Raw genomic sequence first — 21,875 nt, 5'->3', positions numbered from 1 at the left:
AAAAGGGAAAATAATGGGGAAAAATAAATTAAAAATGGGAAAATAATGGGGAAAAATAAATTAAAATGGGAAAATAATGGGGAAAAATAAATTAAAAATGGGAAAATAATGGGGAAAAATAAATTAAAAACGGGGCAATATTTTATTCCTGTTTCCGAGGCCGCGGCTCACCAGGGGGATCTGGGCCTGGCTCATGTCCTGCACCAGCTCCTCGATCTCGGCGTCGTCCCGGTAGCCGTAGCGGCACAGCTGGAAGCCCAGGGCCCAGTAGGGCGGCAGCATCGGGCGGCCCACCAGCTGAAACGGGGGAAAAAAGGGAAAAATAAGAAAAAAAAATAACCAAACCCATGAATAAACCCAAAAGAAACCCCCAAAAAAGCAAAAAAATTAAAGGAAAAATCAAATTACGGTGCCTCAAACCACGAGGAGAAAACCCAAACAAAAGCCACCAAAACCCAAAATATAAACAAAAAAAGGAAATATAAAATTACGCTCTCATAAACAAAAAAAACCCAAAACCCCCCTAAAAATAAATACAAATAAAATAAAAAAATTAAAAAAAAGAAATGAAATAAAATAAAATAAAATAAAAATTACGATAAAATAATAAAATAAAATAAAATAAAATAAAATAAAATAAAATAAAATAAAATAAAATAAAATAAAATAAAGAAAAATACAATACAATACAATACAATAAAATAAAATAAAATAAAGTAAAATAAAATAAAATAAAATAAAATAAAAATATTAAAATAAAATAAAAATATTAAAAATAAAATAAAATGAAATAAAATAAAATATAAAGTACAATACAATAAAATAAAATAAATAAAATAAAATATAAAATAAAATACAATAAAATAAAATAAAATAAATAAAATAAAATAAAATAAAATAAAATAAAATAAAATAAAATAAAATAAAATAAAATAAATAAAATAAAATGGCGCCATTTTGGTAGCCACAATGGCAGAGTTGGAAGCCCAGGGCCCAGTAGGGCGGCAGCATCGGGCGGCCCCAGCTGAAACGGGGGAAAAAAGGGAAAAAATACAAATAAAACCGTGAATAAACCCAAAAATTCCCACAAAAACAGCAAAAAATTAAAAGGAAAAATCAAATTATGGTTCCTCAAGCAATAGAGAATAAACCCAAACAAAAGCCACTAAAACCCAAAAAACAAATCAAGAAAGGAAATGTAAAATTACACTCTCATAAACGAAAAAAACCCCAAAGAAACCCCCAAAAAAGCAAAAAATTGAAAGGAAAAATCAAATTATGGTGCCTCAAAGAATGAAGAGAAAATCCAAAAAAAAGCCACCAAAAACCAAAAAACAAACCAAAAAAGGAAATATAAAATTACACTGTCATAAACAATAAAAACCCCACAAAAATAAAATAAAATAAAATAAAATAAAATAAAATAAAATAAAATAAAATAAAATAAAATAAAATAAAAATATTAAAATAAAATAATAAAATAAAATAAAATATAAAATAAAATAAAAAATAAAAAATAAAAATAAAATAACACAAAATAAAATAAAATAAAATAAAATATTAAAATAACATAAAACAAAATAAAATATAAAATAAAATAAAATAAAATAAAAATATTACAATAAAATAATAATAAAAAATTTAAAAAATAAAATAAACTAAAATAATATAAAAATATTACAATAAAATAATAATAAAATAAAATAAAATAAAATAAAAAATAAAAAATAAAATAAAAAATAAAAAAATAAAGATAAAGTAACACAAAATAAAATAAAATATTAAAATAAAATAAAACAAAATGAAATATAAAATAAAATAAAATAAAAATATTACAATAAAATAATAATAAAAAATAAAATAAAATAAAATAAAATAAAATAAAATAAAATAAAATAAAATAAAATAAAATAAAATAAAATAAAATAAAATAAAAGGCATCATTTTGGTAGCCACAATGGCAGAGTTGGAAGCCCAGGGCCCAGTAGGGCAGCAGAACCAGGCAGCCAATCAGCTGCAACGGGGGAGAAATAAATGGAATTGGGGAAAATAGACCAAAAAAAGTGAAAATTAAAGAAAAAATCCCAAAACAATCAGACAAAAAATCCTCTCAAAAAAATCCCCGAAATTTCCTCAAATCACCCCAAAAATTCCCCTAAAACGCTCAAAAAATCCCCAAAAATATCCCCCAAATCCCCCCTAAAAAATCCAAAACCATTCCCCTCAAAATTCCCTCAAAACATGACAAGAATCAAAAGAAATCCCCAAAAATTTATCAAAAGAATCCCCCAAAACTTCCAAAATATCTGCCCAAAAATCCACAAAAATACATCTAAAAAATCCCCACAAATCACCCAAAAAATTCCCTTAAACACCTAAAAATTCCTCCCAAAAAAATCCCCCAAATCCCGCTAAAAATCCCCAAAATTCTCCCAAAACACCCAAAAAAATTCTACCAAATCACCCAAAACCCCCAAAAAATCTCCCAAAAAATCAAATATCCCCCAAAACATAAAAAATCCCCAAAATGCCTCAACATCCCCTCCAATCCCTCCAAAATCCCCCCAAATCTCCCCAAAAACCTCAAAACTTTCCCTCCAAATCACCCAAAAAATCCCAAAAACTTCCCCAAAAAATCCCAAAACCTCAAAAAAATCCCCAAAAATCCTGCCCAAAAGCCCTCAAAATCCCAAACAATTTGCAAAAAAGGCAAAAAATTGCCCCAAAACACACACAAAAAAATTCCCTCCCCAAATCACAAAAAATTCCAAAATTTTTCCCTAAATCACCCCAAAAATTTCCAAAAAAAATCCCCCAAAACCTCTAAAAATGCCAAAAAATTCCCACTAAATCACCCCAAAAAATCCCCAATTTTCCCTCAAATCCCCCCAAACCTCCCTCAAATCCCCCAATTCCACCCAAAATCCCCTCAAAAAACCTAAAAAAACTCCCCAAATCCCACAAAAAATCCCCAAAAATCCCCTGAAACACTCAAAAAATTCCCCAAATATTTCCCCAAATCACCCCAAAAAATCCCCAAAAATTCACTCTAAAAAACCAAAAAGAATCCCAAAAATGCAGCCAAGAAAATGTTAAAAAATCAAAAAAATTCACAAATAAAAATCCCCCAAAACACTCCAAAAATCAAAAAAAATCCCAAAAAATCCCAAAAAATCCCCTGAAACACTCAAGAAATTCCCCAAAAATTTCCCCAAATCACCCCAAAAAATCTTCAAAAATTCACCCAAAAAAAAAATTCCCCCAAAAATTCACTCTAAAAAATCAAAAAGAATCCCAAAAATGCAGCCAAGAAAATTAGAAAAAATCCCCAAAAAATTCACAAAAAAAAAATCCCCCAAAACACTCCAAAAAATCCCAAAACACTCCAAAAAATCCCAAAAAATCCCCTGAAACACTTAAGAAATTCCCCCAAATATTTCCCCAAAACAGCCAAAAAAATCCTTAAATATTCAACCAAACAAAAAATCCCCAAAAATTCACTCTAAAAAACCAAAAAGAATCTCAAAAATGCAGCCATGAAAATTTTAAAAAATCCCAAAAAATTCACAAAAAAAAAAATCCCCCAAAACACTCCAAAAATCCCAAAAAATCCCCAAAATCCCCAAAAAATCCCCTGAAACACTCAAGAAATTCCCCAAAATATTTTCCCAAATCACCCCAAAAAATCTTCAAAAATGCAACCAAAAAAAAAATCCCCGAAAAATTCACTCTAAAAATTCCAAAAGAATCCCAAAAATGCAGCCAAGAAAATTTGAAAAAATCCCCAAAAATTCACAAAAAAAAAATCCCCCAAAACACTCCAAAAAATCCCAAAAAATCCCCAAAAAATCCCCTGAAACACTCAAGAAATTCCCCCAAATATTTCCCCAAAACACCCAAAAAAATCCTTAAATATTCAACCAAAAAAAAATCCCCAAAAATTCACTCGAAAAAATCAAAAAGAATCCCAAAAATGCAGCCATGAAAATTTTAAAAAATCCCAAAAAATTCACAAATAAAAATCCCCCAAAACACTCCAAAAATCCCAAAAAATCCCAAAAAAATCCCCTGAAACACTCACGAAATTCCCCAAAAATTTCCCCAAATCACCCAAAAAAATCTTCAAAAATTCAACCAAAAAAAAATCCCCAAAAAATTCACTCTAAAAAATCCAAAATAATCCCAAAAATGCAGCCAAGAAAATTTGAAAAAAATCCCTAAAAATTCACAAAAAAAAAAAAAATCCCCCCAAAAATCCCAAAAAATCCCAAAAAATCCCAAAAAACCCCCAAAAACCCCAAAAACTCAAAAAAATCCCCAAAAATCCTGGCCAAAAGCCCTCAAAATCCCAAACAATTTGCAAAGAAAGCAAAAAAATTCCCCCAAAACGCACACAAAAAAAATCCCAAAAAATCCCAAAAAAATCCCAAAAAAATCCCAAAAAATCCCAAAAAATCCCCAAAAAATCCCAAAAAATCCCCAAAAAATCCCCCAAAATCCCCCAAAAAATCCCCGAACCCGCTCACCCCGGTGTACTCCTGCACCACCTCCTCGGGCGTGGGGCCCAGCACCAGGTAGAAGTCCAGGATGCCGCCGGTGGTGCGGTAGGTGAGCGCCGGCGTCGGCTGGAACGTGACGTCTGCAAACGGGGGAAATTCGAGAAGATGACGCCCAGCCAAGCTGGAGTCGGAAAATTCCCCAGATTTCCCCCAATTTTCTCCAAATTTCCCCCAAATTTCCCCAAATTTCCGCAAATTTCCCCCGAATTTCTCCAAATTACCCCAAATTTCCCCAGATTTCCCCAAATTTCCCCCAATTCCAGCAAATTCCCCCAAATTTCCCCAAATTTCCCCCAAATTTCTGCAAATTTCCCCCAACTTCCCCCAAATTTCCCCAGATTTCCCCAGATTTCCACAAATTTCCCCCAAATTTCCCCAGATTTCCACAAATTTCCCCCAAGTTTCCCCAGATTTCCCCCAAATTTCTGCAAATTTCCCCAAATTTCCCCCAATTCCAGCAAATTCCCCCAAATTTCCCCCAAATTTCTGCAAATTTCCCCTAAATTTCTCCAGATTTCTCCAAATTTCCCCAAATTTCTCCAGATTTCCCCCAAATTTCCCCAGATTTCCCCCAAATTTCCCCAGATTTCCCCAAATTTCTCCAAATTTCCGCAGATTTCCCCAAATTTCCCCAAAATTCCCCAAATTTCTCAAAATTTCCCCAAATTTTCCCAAATATCTGCAAATTTCCCCAAATTTCCCCAAAAATTCCCCCAAATTGCCCCCAAATTCCCCCAAATTTCTGCAAATTTCCCCAAATTTCCCCAGATTTCCCCAAATTTTGGTGGAATCGGCGCGTTTTACCCATGGCGTTGCTGTTGAGCAGGAGGACGCCGTGCGCCTTGCCGTCCTCTTCCAGCGCCATGTAGAAGGGTTGGAAGCCGTAGGAGTTGAGCTTGTACTAGGCCGGAAACGGAAGGTGAGGGAAAATTGGCGCTATTGATCGACGGATTATTGGTTTTTGTAGCAATTATCAATAGGTTATTGGTCAGAAAGTGTTGGGTGATGTGTTGGGTTGGACTGAGTTGGGTTGGGTTGGGTTGGGTTGGGTTGAGTTGGGTTGAGTTGGGTTGGGTTGGGTTGGATGGGATGGGTTTAAATGTCTTGGGTTGGGTTGAGTAGAGTTGAGTTGGGTTGGGTTCAGATGGGTTGGATTTGGTTGAGTTGGGTTGGGATGGGATGGGATGGGTTGGGATGAGTTGAGTTGGATTGGATTGGATTGGGAAGGGATGAATTGGGTTGGGTTGGGTTGAGTTCTGTTGGGATGGGTTGAGTTGTGTTGAGTTGAGTTGTGTTGAGTTGAGTTGGCTTGGCTTGGGATGGTTTGAAAGGGTTGGGTTGGATTGGAAGGGGATAAATTGGGTTGGGTTGGGATGGGATCAGTTGGGTTGAGTTGAGTTGTGTTGAGTTGAGTTGAGTTGGCTTGGCTTGGGATGGTTTGAAAGGGTTGGGTTGAGTAGAGTTGAGTTGGGTTGGGTTCAGATGGGTTGGGTTGGGTTGAGTTGGGTTGGGATGGGTTCCATTGGGTTGGGTTGGGTTGGGTTGGGATGGGTTCCATTGGGTTGGGTTGGGTTGGGTTGGGATGGATTGGATTGAGTTGGGTTGGATTGGATTGGATGGGATGGGTTCAAATGGGTTGGGTTGGATGAGATTGAGTTGGATTGGATTGAATTGGAAGGGGATGGGATGGGATGGGTTGGTTGGGTGGGATAGGTTTGGTTGGGTTGAGTTGAGTTGGGTTAGGATACGATGGGTTCCATTGGGTTGGACTGAGTTGGGTTTGGATGGGATGGATTGGATTGGATTGAGTTGGGTTGGGTTGGATTGGATGGGATGGGTTCAAATGGGATGGGTTGGATTAGATTGAGTTGGATTGGGTTGAATTGGAATGGGATGGAATGAGTTGGGTTGAGTGGGAATGGGATGGGTTTGAATGGATTCGGTTGGGATGCGATGGGTTCCATTGAGTTGGGTTGGGTTGAGTTGGGTTAGGATGCGATGGGTTCCATTGGGTTGGGTTGGGTTGGCTTGGTTTGGCTTGGGATGAGTTGGGTTGGCTTGGGTTGAGTTGGGTTGGGTTGAGTTGAGTTGAGTTGGGTTAGGATGCGATGGATTCCATTGGGTTGGCTTGGGTTGAGTTGGGTTGGGTTGAGTTGAGTTGAGTTGGGTTAGGATGCGATGGATTCCATTGGGTTGGGTTGGGTTGGGTTGGGATGGTTTCGATTGAGTTGAGTTGGAATGGGACGGGACAGGATGGATTGGAGTGGATTGAGTTGGGTTGGGTTGGATGGGATGGGTTCAGATGGGTTGGGTTGGATTAGACTGAGTTGGATTGGATTGAATTGGAGTGGAATGGGATGGGTTGGGTTGGTTGGAATAGGATAAGATGGGATGGGATGGGTTGGTTGCATTGGGTTGGGTTGGGTCGGGTTGGGTTGGGATGAGTTGGGTTAGGATGCGATGGGTTCCATTGGGTTGGGTTGGGTTGGGTTGGGATGAGTTGGCTGTCCATGGCTTGGTTTGGCTTGGGATGGGTTCTGTTTGCTTGGGTTGTGTTGGGTTGGGTTGGGTTGAGTTGGGATGAGTTGGGTTGGGTTGGGTTGGGTTGGGTTGCATTGGGTTGGGTTGGGTTGCATTGGGTTGGGTTGGGTTGCATTGGGTTGGGTTGGGTTGGGTTGGGATGAGTTGAGTTGGGATGAGTTGAGTTGGGTTGGGTTGGGGATGAGTTTGCTGTCCATGGCTTGGTTTGGCTTGGGATGGGTTCTGTTTGCTTGGGTTGTGTTGGGTTGGGTTGAGTTGAGTTGGGTTAGGATGCGATGGGTTCCATTGGGTTGGGTTGGGTTGGGTTGGGATGGGTTTGAATTGGTTTGGTTGGGTTGGACTGGCAAGGGTTGGGATGAGTTGAGTTGTGATGAGCTGGGATAACTTGGGTTGGATTGGATTGGTTTGATTTGGATGGGTTGGGTTGAGTTGGGTTGGGTTGGGTTGAGTTGGGTTGGGTTGGGTTGGCTTGGCTTGGCTTTCCATGGCTTGGTTTGGCTTGGGATGGGTTCTGTTGTCTTGGGTTGAGTTGGGTTGGGTTGAGTTGGGTTGGGTTGAGTTGAGTTGGGTTGGGTTGGGTTGAGTTGGGTTAGGGTGCGATGGGTTCCATTGGGTTGGGTTGGGTTGGGTTGGGTTGAGTTGGGTTAGGATGCGATGGGTTCCATTGGGTTGGGTTGGGTTGGGTTGGGTTGAGTTGGATGGGTTGGGTTGAGTTGGGTTAGGATGCGATGGGTTCCATTGGGTTGGGTTGGGTTGGGTTGACTTGGACGGGCTGGGTTGAGTTGGCTAGGCTTGGCTTGAGCTATGATGGCAAAATTTTCCCGATTTCCCCCCATTTTCCCCCAAAACCCCAGTCTGGGCTCACGCCGGGCGGCTGGTCGCGGGTGAACATGCCCCAGGTGTGCCAGTTGAGGTCGTGCCGGAACGTTCCGTGCTCCGTCTCGCCGAAGCCGTAGACGAACGGGGACGGGAGGCGCGTGGAGATCTGCAGGAACTGATCGCTGAAGGTGAACGTCGGCAGCTGCGAGTCCCAGCTGGGAATTGGGGCGAAAAGGGCAAAATTTGGTAAAATTGGAAAAAAATCGGGTAAAATTTAGGTAAAAACTGGGTAAAATTGGGGAAAAATTGGGTCAAAGTGGCTAAAATTGGGTAAAAAAATAGGGCAAAATTGGGCAAAAATTGGGGAAAAATTGGGAAATAATTGGGTCAAAGTGGCTAAAATGGGGTAAAAAATAGGGCAAAATTGGGCAAAAATTGTGTGAAATTCAGGGAAAATGGGCAAAAATGGGTAAAATCAGGCAAAAATGGGTGAAATTGGGTTAAAAATAAAAGAAAATTGGGTAAAAGAGGGCAAAAGTGAAAATGGTGAAAATATGGAGGAGGTTAAGAGAAAGGGAAAATGTAAATAAAGAAAAAATGAAATAAAGGTACAGGAAAAAAATTAAAATTAAATTAAAAAAATTTAGATAAAGAAAACAAGAAAAAATAATTAAAATTTCAATAAACAAAACTAAACGAAAATGTAATTAAAAATATGAAGAAAAATTTAAATAATTTAAAAAATAATTTTTAAATATTTCAACTAAAAAACCCAAGCCAAATTAAACTAAAATGAAATTTAAATTAAAATGAATTAAAATGAAATTAAAATGAATTAAAATTAAATGAAAATTAAATTAAAATGAAATAAAAATTAAACTAAAATGAAATTAAAATGAAATTAAAATGAAATTAAAATTAAATTAAAATAAAATTAAAATTAAATTACAATGAAATTAAAATTAAATTAAATTAAAAATAAATTAAAAATAAATTAGATTAAATAATAATGAAATTAAAATTAAATGAAAATTAAATTAAAATGAAATAAAAATTAAACTAAAATGAAATTAAAATGAAATTAAAATTAAATTAAAATTAAATTAAAAATAAATTAAATTAAATTAAAATGAAACTAAAATAAAATTAAAATGAAATTAAAATGAAATTAAAACGAAATTAAAATTAAATTTAAATGAAATTAAAATTAAATAATAATTAAATTAAAATGAAATTAAAATGAAATTAAAATTAAATGAAAATTAAATGAAAATGAAATTAAAATTAAATTAAAATTAAATTAAAATAAATTAAAATAAAATTAAAATTAAATTACATTAAAAATAAATTAAATTAAATTAAAATGAAATTAAAATGAAATTAAAATTAAATAAAAATTAAATTAAATTAAATCAAAATTAAATTAAAATGAAATTACAATGAAATTAAAATTAAATTAAATAAAAAATAAATTAAATTAAATTAAAATGAAATTAAAATGAAATTAAAATTAAATAAAAATTAAATTAAATTAAATCAAAATTAAATTAAAATTAAATTACAATGAAATTAAAATTAAATAAAAATTAAATAAAAATGCAATTTTTATTTATTATTTTATTTTATTTAAATTTTAAATTTAATAAATAAAATTTTAAATTTTATTTATATTTTTATTATTTTATTATTTTTATTTATTTATGCAATAATTAAAATGAAATTAAAATGAAACTAAAATTAAATAAAAATTAAATAAAAATTAAATTAAATTAAATTAAAATTAAATTAAAAGTAAATTAAAATGAAATAAAAATTAAATAAAAATTAAACTAAAATTAAAATTAAATTAAAATGAAATAAAATTAAATAATAATTAAATTAAAATGAAATTAAATTAAATTAAAATGAAATTAAAAAGATCTGGAAGATGAACGACGGGAGGCGGCGGCGGGACTGACAGGACAGCGCCGGAGCTGCGGCGCCGCACGCGGAGCCCGAAGGGCCAATCCTGGATCTCCACGTCGTAGAGGCGGCTGCGGGGCGTGGCGCGGGGCGCGGCCGGCAGCGCCAGCGGCACCGGCACCTCGTACCGGCGAGCGGCCGCGGCCGAAATCTGCCGGGAGAACAACAAAGGTCACCACTCCAAACCCAACTTCAATTAATTAATGCCTTCAACCCATCAACTGGTTCATGTATTGACAGGTTACATTCAATTTAAATAAGGAAAAAAAATATTGGATTCATTAATTAAAATAAATAAATAAACTAAATTAAAAAAATTAAATTAAATGAAATTAAATTTAATTAAATAAATTAAAATTTAAATTAAATTTAAATTCAAAATGACCAAAATTTAAAATTTAAAATTTAAGATAAAACCCTAAACTAAAGTAAAAAAAAATTAAATTAAACCCACCAAAATTTAAATTCAAATAAACTAAATTTTAAAAAAATTAAATTAAACCCATCAAAATTTAAATTCAAAATTACCAAAATTTAAAATTTCAAATAAAACCGTAAACAAATTTTTTTTAAAAATGAAATTAAACTCAACAAAATTTAAATTCAAAATGACCAAAATTTAAAATTTAAAATTAAAAATAAAACCCTAAACTAAATTTAAAAAAATTTAAATCAATCTCATCAAAATTTAAAGTCAAAATGACCAAAATTTAAAATTTAAAATAAAACCCTTAACCAAATTTTAAAAAAATTAAATTAAAACAACCAAAATTTAAATTCAAAATGACCAAATTTTATAGTTTAACATTTAAGATAAAACCCGAAAATAAATTTAAAAAAAATTAAATTAAACCCATCAAAATTTAATTTCAAAAATGCCAAAATTTAAAATTTAAAATAAAACACTAAACTAAATGAAAAAAAATTAAATTAAACCCACTAAAATTTAAATTAAAAATCAACAAAATTTAAAAGTTAAAAGTTAAAATTTAAAATAAAACCCTAAATTAAACTAAAAAAAATTAAATTAAACCCACCAAAATTTAAATTCAAAATTATGAAAATTTAAAATTTAAAATTTAAAATAAAACCTTAAACTAAATTTTTAAAAAATGAAATTAAACTCATCAAAATTTAAATTCAAAATGATCAAAATTTAAAATTTAAAATTAAAAACAAAACCCTAAACTAAATTTAAAAAAAATTAAATTAAACCCACCAAAATTTAAATTCAAAATGACCAAAATTTAAAATTTAAAATAAAACCCTAAACTAAATTTAAAAAAATTTAAATTAAACCCACCAGAATTTCAATTCAAAATTATCAAAATTTAAAATTTAAAATAATGCCCTAAACTAAATTTCAAAAAAATTAAATTAAACCTATCAAAATTTAAATTCAAAAATGCCAAAATTTAAAATAAAAATACCGAAGTTTAAACAATTCAAAATGCCAACATTTAAGTTAAAATACTAACACTTCAATTAAAAATACCAACACTTCAACAATTAAAAAGATCAACATTTAAATTAAAAATACCAAAATTTAAATAATTCAAAATGCCAACATTTAAATTAAAAATACCAAAATTTAAATAATTTAAAATGCCAACATTTAAATTAAAAATACCAAAATGTAAACAATTAAAAATGCCAACATTTAAATTAAAAATACCGAAATTTAAATAATTCAAAATACCAACATTTTTTTACGTTGGAAAAGCAGAACCAGAACAAATTGCACCACAAATAACAAAAAAAACCAAAATAAAATTCCAACCACCAAACTACCCCTCACCCCCAAGCTTCTAATTAATAATTAATTAATTAATAATAATGACAAGTAAACGTTATATAAACATTATATTAATAATTAATATGTTACCATGCTAATTAATAAATTGTAATTTAAAAATTCTAATGAGTAATAATTATTAATTAAGAAATAAATAATCAATTAATGAAAATTATAATTTCTGGTTCTATAAAGATTATATATTACTAATTGGTATATGACAATACTAATTAACAAGTTATAACTCAAAAATTATTCTTAAAAATGAGAATTTAATTACTAATGAGTAATTAATGAGCTAATTAGCAGCCAAACGAACCTTGAACTGCAGCAGGTGGTCGCTGTGGTAGGTGACCTCCAACCGCAGCTGCTCGATGGCCGCCATGGCCCGGGCGGGGCCGCGCTGGGCGGAGCCTGCGTCGCTGTGGGCGGAGCCTGTGCCATTGTGGGCGGAGCCTGTGCTGCTGTGGGCGGAGCCTGTGACATTGTGGGTGGAGCTTGTGCTGCCGTGGGCGGAGCCTGTGCTGCTGTGGGCGGAGCTTTTGCCGCTCTGTTCAGATCCTGAACTGCTGTGGGCGGAGCCAGTGCTGCTCTGTTCAGATCCTGTCTTGCTGTGGGCGGGGCTTTGCCGGCGGTGGGCGGGGCTCAGGGTGACGGCGGCGCTGGCGCCGGTGTCGGTGTAGCGGATGTTGGAGGCGGCGTAGCCGTTCTCGGAGCCCTCGTAGTGGCAGTAGGGCACGCCCTCCGCCGACGTGGTCTCCTGGGAATCACGGGAAATTCCGGAATTTTTGGGAAAAATTCGTGCCAAAAATGTAATTCTCATTCCCAATATTTTTTATCCCGACCATATCATTTTTATGGCAATTTTTCCCCCTAAAATATAATTTTTTTAACTAAAAAAATTTTCTTTTTTTAATAAAAAGAGTAATTTCTTATCCCAAAAACGTCGTGGCAAAAAGTCATTTTTTTATCCTAAAAATGTATTTTTTTTCTCCAAAAATATATTTTTTTCCCAATTCGTAATCTTTTTAATCACCAAATAGCCATTTTTTAATCACCAAAAAGTCATTTTTAATCCCCAAAAGATCTTTTTTAATCTCAAAAATGTATTTTTTTTAATTCCAAAAAAGTAACTTCTTTATCCCAACAATATTATTTTTATGGCAATTTTTTCCCCCTAAAATATCATTTTTTAACTAAAAAATTTTTCTTTTTTTAATAAAAAGAGTAATTTCTTATCCCAAAAACGTCGTGGCAAAAAGTAATTTTTTTTTTCCTAAAAATATAATTTTTTTTCCAAAAATATATTTTTTTCCTGATTAGTAATTTTTTTTAATCACCAAAAAGTCATTTTTTAATCACACAAAAGTCATTTTTTACTCCCCAGAAGATCTTTTTTAATCTCAAAAATGTATTTTTTTTAATTCCAAAAAAGTAATTTTTTATCCCAAAAATATAAATTTTATGGCAATTTTTTCCCCTAAAATGTCATTTTTTAACTAAAAAAATTTTATTTTTTTAATAAAATGAGTAATTTCTTATCCCAAAAACGTCGCGGCAAAAAGGAATTTTTTTTACCCTAAAAATGTAATTTTTTTCTCCAAAAATATATTTTTTTCCCAATTAGTAGTTTTTTTAATCACCAAAACGTCATTTTTTAATCACCAAAAAGTCATTTTTTAATTCCCAAAAGATCTTTATTTAAACCCATTTTTTTTTTTTAATTCCAAAAAAGTAATTTTTTATCCCAACAATTTCATTTTTATGGCAATTTTTTCCCCTAAAATGTCATTTTTTAACTAAAAAAAATTTCTTTTTTTAATAAAAAAAGTAATTTCTTATCCCAAAAATGTTATCGCAAAAATGTCTTGTTTTTAATCCCAAAAATGACTTTTTAATTTTAAAAAATCAATTTTTATCCCCAAATTTATTTTTTAAAATGGAAAATGTGTTCAGGAGTGATTTTCCCCCAAATTTGGTGCTGTTACAGATCAGAGGTGCTTTCCTGGGAATTATGGGAAAATCCAAAATTTCATGCATTTTTGGAAATAATTTGTGACAAAAATTGTCTTTTTTTAATCCCCAAATGCCATTTTTACATCCAAAAAATGTCATTTTTCATCCCAAAAAAGTCATCACAGAAAGTAATTTTTTTAATCAAAAAGGTCATTTTTTAATCACAAAAATATTTTTTTTTGTTCCCAAAAAGTCATTTTGTAATCCCCAAAATGTCTTATTTTTAATCCTCCAAAAATGGCCACTTTTTATAATAAAAAAATGTTGACTTTTCATTGCAAAAAAGTAATTTTTTAATCTGAAAAAGTTATATTTTTAATCCCCAAAATGTCAGTTTTTGTTACAAAAAATGTCATTTTTTCATCTCAGAAATTCAATTTTTATTCCAAAAATTCATTTTTTAAATAAAAAATTGGTTCATGAGTGATTTTGCCCCAAATTTGGTGCTGTTAGAGATCAGAGGTGCTTTCCTGGGAATTATGGGAAAATCTGGAATTTAGGGCATTTTTGGTAATAATTTGTGCCAAAAATGTAATTTCTTATCCCAAAAATGTAATCACAAAAAGTCTTTTTTCTTTAATCTTAAAAAAGTAATTTCATTTTTTAAAAAAATATCTTGGTTTTGTCCCAAAAAGATCTGGTTTTTAATTCCAAAAAAGTAATTTTTTATTCCAAAAATATCATTTTTTATGCCAATATTTTTCCTAAAAAGTGATTTTTTAACTCAAAAAAATTTTTAGATAAAAAATGTACTTTTTTATCCCAAAAACGTCATCACAAAAAGTCTTTTTTAATCCCAAAAGAAGTCCTATGTTAATCCCAAGAGTAATTTTTTTATCCCAAAAAATGTGATTTTTTCATGCCAAAAATGGATCAATTCTTTAAAAAGTTAAATTTACTGTTTAAAAATATGAATTCATTAACTTGTTACTAATTCTTAATTTTATTATTAATTTAAAATAATTAAATTGTTTTGTTTAAAAAGTATTGAAGTAATTGATTAACTTAAATAATAGTTTTAAAATTAATTCATAATTTTTTGAAATAAACAAGTTTTGTTTAAAACCATTAAATAAACTTATTAATTTAATAAATAATTAGTAATAAATTAAATCAATTTATTGAATTAAGGAAGAATTATTAAATTATATAAATATGATATGTTAATAATAAATAATTCATTGAAATTATTATTATATCATTTATTAATAATATTATTTATTATTATATTTATTATTATAGATAATAACATTTATTTGTGTAATTAAAATTATAATTATATTAGATTATATATATTTATGTAGTTATAATTATATAATTACATAGTATAGAAATATTATATTATATTATATTATATTATATTATATTATATTATATTATATTATATTATATTATATTATATTATATTATATTATATTATATTATATTATATTATATTATATATAAGAATATTTATGTAATTAAAATTATATAATTATATAATGTAATATTTTATGTAATTATAATTACATAATTATATCAAATATAAATCCTATATAATATTATATAATATATTCTATTATATTATATATTATATTTTTTATATAATATATTATTAAGAAATAATACCATTAATAAATTACATAAATACAAATCAATTATAATTAAATAAATTATTATGTTCCTAATAATTAAAAAACTATTCCTTGAAAGTACTAAATACTAATAACTATTCCACTCTCGACTAATTATTTACAAAACAATTTCTCAAATACAAAACATTTTACAAATATTAACATTAAATATTTCACAAATATGAAACCGATGTATTGATTTAATTAACATCGTTAATTACGTTCCAGACGCAGCTTTAATTAACATTGTTAATTACGTTCCAGATGTCTCAGGGGTGGCAGTTGAAGCGCTCATGCTCACACATCCCCATTGCAATTTAATAATAATTAATAAATTGATTAATAATTGATTAATTAACAGTGTTAATTGCGTTCCAGATGTCTCAGGGGTGGCAGCCGAAGCGCTCATGCTCACACATCCCCATTGCAATTTAATCATAATTAATAAATCGATTTATATTCTATAAATATTCTATTTAAATCTATATAATTAATAAATCGATTAATAATTAATTAACAGTGTTAATTACGTTCCAGATGTCTCAGGGGTGGCAGTCGAGGCGCTCGCGCTCGTGCGTCCCCATTGCAATTTAATAATAATTAATAAATCGATTTCTATTCTATAAATATTCTATTTAAATCTATATAATTAATAAATCTATTAATAATTAATTAATTAATTAACAGTGTTAATTACGTTCCAGAGGCAGCCCAGGCTGCGGCAGCTCTGCGGGGACGCCCCGGCCCAGGGGTGGCAGTCGAAGCGCTCGCGCTCACACATCCCCATTGCAGTTTAACCACAATTAATAAATCTATTAATAATTAATTAATTAATTAACAGTGTCAATTACGTTCCAGAGGCAGCCCAGGCTGCGGCAGCTCTGCGGGGACGCCCCGGCCCAGGGGTGGCAGTCGAAGCGCTCGCGCTCACACATCCCCATTGCAGTTTAACCACAATTAATTAATCTATTAATAATTAATTAATTAATTAACAGTATTAATTACGTTCCAGAGGCAGCCCAGGCTGCGGCAGCTCTGCGGGGACGCCCCGGCCCAGGGGTGGCAGTCGAAGCGCTCGCGCTCACACATCCCCATTGCAGTTTAACCACAATTAATGAATCTATTAATAATTAATTAATTAATAATAACGCTATTTACGTTCCAGAGGCAGCCCAGGCTGCGGCAGCTCTGCGGGGACGCCCCGGCCCAGGGGTGGCAGTCGAAGCGCTCGCGCTCACACATCCCCATTGCAGTTTAACCACAATTAATGAATCTATTAATAATTAATTAATTAATAATAACGCTAATTACGTTCCAGAGGCAGCCCAGGCTGCGGCAGCTCTGCGGGGACGCCCCGGCCCAGGGGTGGCAGTCGAAGCGCTCGCTCTCCGGGGTGCCCAGGGTCCAGTGCAGGGTGTGGGACCGGCCCAGCCGCAAACGCAGCCCCTGCACCAGCGCCACCTGATGAGGGAGAGGTAATTAAAAATTAATAAATTATTAAAAATTATATATAATATAATTAATAACTTAATTAAGTAGTATAACTACTTAAATAATAATTTATTATTTATTTTTAATTTAAGTATTACACTTGTTTTGTAATTATTATTTATAGTTATTAAATTAATTCTAAAATTATTTATATTTTATTTATATTTATTTTTAGGATTAAATATGATTGTTATTATTGTACGTTATTATACTGTGTTATACCATACCATGCTATATTATACTAAATTGTATTGTATTATATTATGTTATATTATATTATATCCTATTATATCATATTATATTACATTATATTATATTATATATCATATTATATATCATATTATATTACATTACATTACATTACATTACATTACATTACATTATATTATATTATATTATATTATATTACATTATATTATATTATATTATATTATTATATCATATTACATTATATTATATTATAATATATTATATTACATTATATTGTATTATATTGTATTATATTATATCATATTATATAATATTATATCATATTATATTATATTACATTCTATTCTATTCTATTCTATTCTATTATTCTATTATTATATTATATTATATTATATTACATTATATTACATTACATTATATTATATTACATTATATTATATATCATATTATATTATAATTATATTATTATATTACATTATATTACATTATATTATATTATATTATATTATATTATATTATATATGACATTACATTATATTACATTATATATTATATTATATTATATTATATTATATTATATTACATTACATTACATTACATTACATTACATTACATTACATTACATTATATTATATTATATTATATTATATTATATTATATTATATTATAAAATTATATCATATTACATTATATTATATTATAATATATTATATTACATTATATTGTATTATATTGTATTATATTATATCATATTATATAATATTATATCATATTATATTATATTACATTCTATTCTATTCTATTCTATTATTCTATTATTATATTATATTATATTATATTATATTACATTACATTATATTATATTACATTATGTTATATATCATATTATATTATAATTATATTATTATATTACATTATATTACATTACATTATATTATATTATATTATATTATATTATATTATATTATATTATATATGACATTACATTATATTACATTATATATTATATTATATTATATTATATTATATTATATTATATTATATTATATTATATTATATTATATTATATTATATTATATTATATTATATTATATTATATTATATTATATCATTATGTTATGGTATGTTATATTATTTTTTTCAATTATTGCAAACAAAAAATTAATGTTTAATAAATATATGTTAGCTAAATTAAGAAATTAATTGATTGGTTTTAAACAAAAAGTTTTGAAATTATATTTTAAATTAATACTTAATTTAATAATTGTAATTTAAATAAAAATTAAAAATTTCTAATTTTCCCAGTTTCCAAAAATCCAATTTCCCAATCTCCCTATTCTCCAATAGCCCAACTTCCAAATTTTGCAATCCCAAAGCCCGATTTCCTAAATTCACAAATATCCCAATTTCCCAAAATCCAATTTCCAAATTTTGCAATTTCCAAACTTTCCAAATCTCCCAATTCTCCAAGAATGCAATTTCCAAATTTCCATATTTTCAATTTCCTGGTTTCCCAATTCCCCAGTTTCCCAGATTCCACCATTCCCATCAAACCCAGCCTCCAATCTCCCCATTTCCCAATTCACCAATCTCCCAATTCCCAATTCTCCAACACCTCGAATCTCCAAATTTATGAATTTCCATATTTCCCGTTTTCCAAAACCCCAAATTTCCAATAATTTCCCAAATTTCCCACATTTCCCAGTTTCTCAATTTCCGTTTCTCTCCAGTTCCCCCATAACCAATTCCCCAATTTCCATTTCTCTCCATTTCCCGCTATCCCAAATTCCCCAATTCCCCGGTTTCCATTTCTCTCCATTTCCCAAATTTCCCACGTTTCCCAGTTCCCCCATTTCCATTTCTCTCCATTTCCCGCATTTCCCAGTTCACCCATAACCAATTCCCTGATTTTCATTTCTCTCCATTTCTCCCCATTTCCCGCCATCCCGCACTCCCCAATTCCCCCATTTCCATTTCTCCCCATTTCCCGATATCCCAAATTCCCCCATTTCCATTTCCCTCCATTTCCCCATTTCCCCCCATTTCCCGCACTCCCCAATTCCCGGTTTTTCCCCCCAAACCGCCCCAAATTGCCCAATATCCCGCACTCCGCAATTCCCCCATTTCCATTTCCCCATTTCCCGCTATCCCGCACTCCCCAATTCCCCCATTTCCATTTCTCTCCATTTATCACATTTCTCACATTTCCCAATTCCCCAATTTCCATTTCCCCCACTTCCCACCATCCCGCACTCCCCAATTCCCCTTTTTTCCGCCCAAACCGCCCCAAATTTCCCGCTATCCCGCGCTCCCCTATTCCCCCATTTCCATTTCCCCATTTCCCCCCATTTCCCACCCTCCCCAATTCCCGTTTTTCCCACCAATTCCCGGTGTGTCCCCCCACTTCCCGGTGTGTCCCCCCAGTTCCCGTTTTTCCCCCCAATTCCCGTTTTTCCCCCAATTCCCATTTTTCCCCCAGTTCCCGGCGTGTCCCCCCAATTCCTGTTTTTCCCCCTGCTTCCCGGTGTGTCCCCCCAGTTCCCGGCGTGTCCCCCCAATTCCCGGTGTGTCCCCCCAGTTCCCGGTGTGTCCCAATTCCAGTTTTTCCCCCCAATTCCCGGTGTGTCCCCCCAATTCCCGGTGTGTCCCCCCAATTCCCGGTGTGTCCCCCCAGTTCCCGGTGTGTCCCCCCAGTTCCTGTTTTTCCCCCAATTCCCGGTGTGTCCCCCCAATTCCCGGCGTGTCCCCCCAATTCCCGTTTTGTCCCCCCAATTCCCATTTTTCCCCCAGTTCCCGGCGTGTCCCCCCAGTTCCCGGTGTGTCCCCCCAGTTCCTGGTGTGTCCCCCCAGTTCCCGGTGTGTCCCCCCGGTTCCCAGCGTGTCCCAATTCCCGTTTTTCCTCCCAATTCCCGGCGTGTCCCCCCAGTTCCCCGTGTGTGTCCCCGGTTCCCGGTGTGTCCCCCCAATTCCCGGCGTGTCCCCCCAATTCCCGGTGTGTCCCCCCAATTCCCGTTTTCCCCCAATTCCCGGTGTGTCCCCCCAATTCCCGTTTTCCCCCAATTCCCGGTGTGTCCCCCCCAATTCCCGTTTTCCCCCCAATTCCCGGTGTGTCCCCCCAGTTCCCGTTTTTTCCCCCAATTCCCATTTTTCCCCCAATTCCCGTTTTTTCCCCCAATTCCCGGCATGTCCCCCAATTCCCGTTTTCCCCCCAATTCCCGGCGTGTCCCCCCAATTCCCGTTTTTCCCCCAAATCCCGGTGTTTCCCCCCACCCGCGTGGCGGGGTCGTAGCTCAGGCTGTGCCCGGTGCCGGTGTCCCCGGCGGTGACGGTGACGCCGAGCGGCGCCCGCGGCAGCCCCAGCACGCGCAGCTCCCCGAACTCCAGCCCCGCCGGGTCGGAGAAGTTGTTGTGGGTCACCGACAGCTCCAGCATGTTCTGGGGGGAAAAATTAATTAATTTTAATTAATTAAAAAATTTTAATTAATTAAAAAATTTTAATTAATTTTTAACGCAGAAATATGGCAAATTTTTAATTAATATCTTCAGTGTTAATGTGGGGGGACAACGTTTAATTTTAATGTAATTTTTAACGCAGAAATATGGCAAATTTTTAATTAATATATTCAGTGTTAATGTGGGGGGACAACGTTTAATTTTAATGTAATTTTTAACGCAGAAATATGGCAAATTTTTAATTAATATATTGAATGTTAATGTGGGTTTCAATCTAATTTATGTGCATGATTTTAACTGTAATAATGTAATGTATTGGGATGTAATGCGATGTGATTTAATGTAATATAATGTATAATGTAATGTATAATGTGTAATATAATATATTATACACATGATATGATATTATATTGCAATAAATAATATAATATAATACAATATAATGTAATGTAATGTAATGTAATGTAATGTAATGTAATATAATATAATATAATATAATATAATATAATATAATATAATATAATATTGTAATGTAATATAATGTAATATATTACAATACAATATAATAAAATTTTAATTAATTTTTAACGCAGAAATATGGCAAATTTTTAATTAATATATTGAATGTTAATGTGGGTTTCAATCTAATTTATGTGCATTATTTTAACTGTAATAATGTAATATATTGGGGTGTAATGCCATGTGATTTAATGTAATATAATGTATAGAATAATGTAATGTATAATGTGTAATATAACATATTATACACATGATATGATATTATATTACAATAAATAATATGATATGATATGATATGATATGATATGATATGATATGATATGATATAATATAATATAATATAATATAATATAATATAATATAATATAATATAATATAATATAATATAATATAATATAATATAATACAATATAATATAATACAATACAATACAATATAAGGTAATATAATATAATATAATATAATATAATATAATATAATATAATATAGAATAGTTTGATGCAACGATATAATATATTAATTTATAAATAATACATAGAATTTAAATTAATATTAATTATTAAATATTAATAAAATATAGTATTAATTAAAATATTACAATATAAATTTATGCTATGTAAAAATATTTTAATAAATATTATTTCCATAAATACAATTTCACATTACATTTTTTAAATTTATATTATATCGTATCATATCGTACCATATTAAGCTATATTATATTGCATTGCATTACATAATATCCTCTCAATATTTTATTTTATATTATATTATATTATATTATATTATATTACATTATATTATATTATATTACATTACATTACATTACATTACATTACATTACATTACATTATATTATATTACATTGTAATATATTGTAATATATTGATATTAACA

General features: G+C 31.3%; 1 protein-coding gene across 1 annotated transcript in view; it reads right to left on the bottom strand.

Moving 5' to 3' along the window:
* The window catches only part of LOC135287320 (maltase-glucoamylase-like), a 102,286-nt gene that overhangs the window by 55,705 nt on the left and 24,706 nt on the right, over positions 1–21,875 (bottom strand). The window contains 9 exon segments of the mRNA XM_064400662.1: positions 172–297; positions 4,527–4,639; positions 5,364–5,460; positions 7,966–8,134; positions 9,878–10,032; positions 11,996–12,090; positions 12,322–12,436; positions 16,617–16,766; positions 20,277–20,441. Coding sequence (XP_064256732.1) covers positions 172–297; positions 4,527–4,639; positions 5,364–5,460; positions 7,966–8,134; positions 9,878–10,032; positions 11,996–12,090; positions 12,322–12,436; positions 16,617–16,766; positions 20,277–20,441 — 1,185 coding nt within the window.

This window comes from Passer domesticus, chromosome 29, assembly GCF_036417665.1.
Source record: "Passer domesticus isolate bPasDom1 chromosome 29, bPasDom1.hap1, whole genome shotgun sequence".
Classification (NCBI taxonomy): domain Eukaryota; kingdom Metazoa; phylum Chordata; class Aves; order Passeriformes; family Passeridae; genus Passer; species Passer domesticus.
The sequence above is the reverse complement of the archived record's forward strand: the minus strand, read 5'-3'. Positions and strand labels throughout refer to the sequence as shown.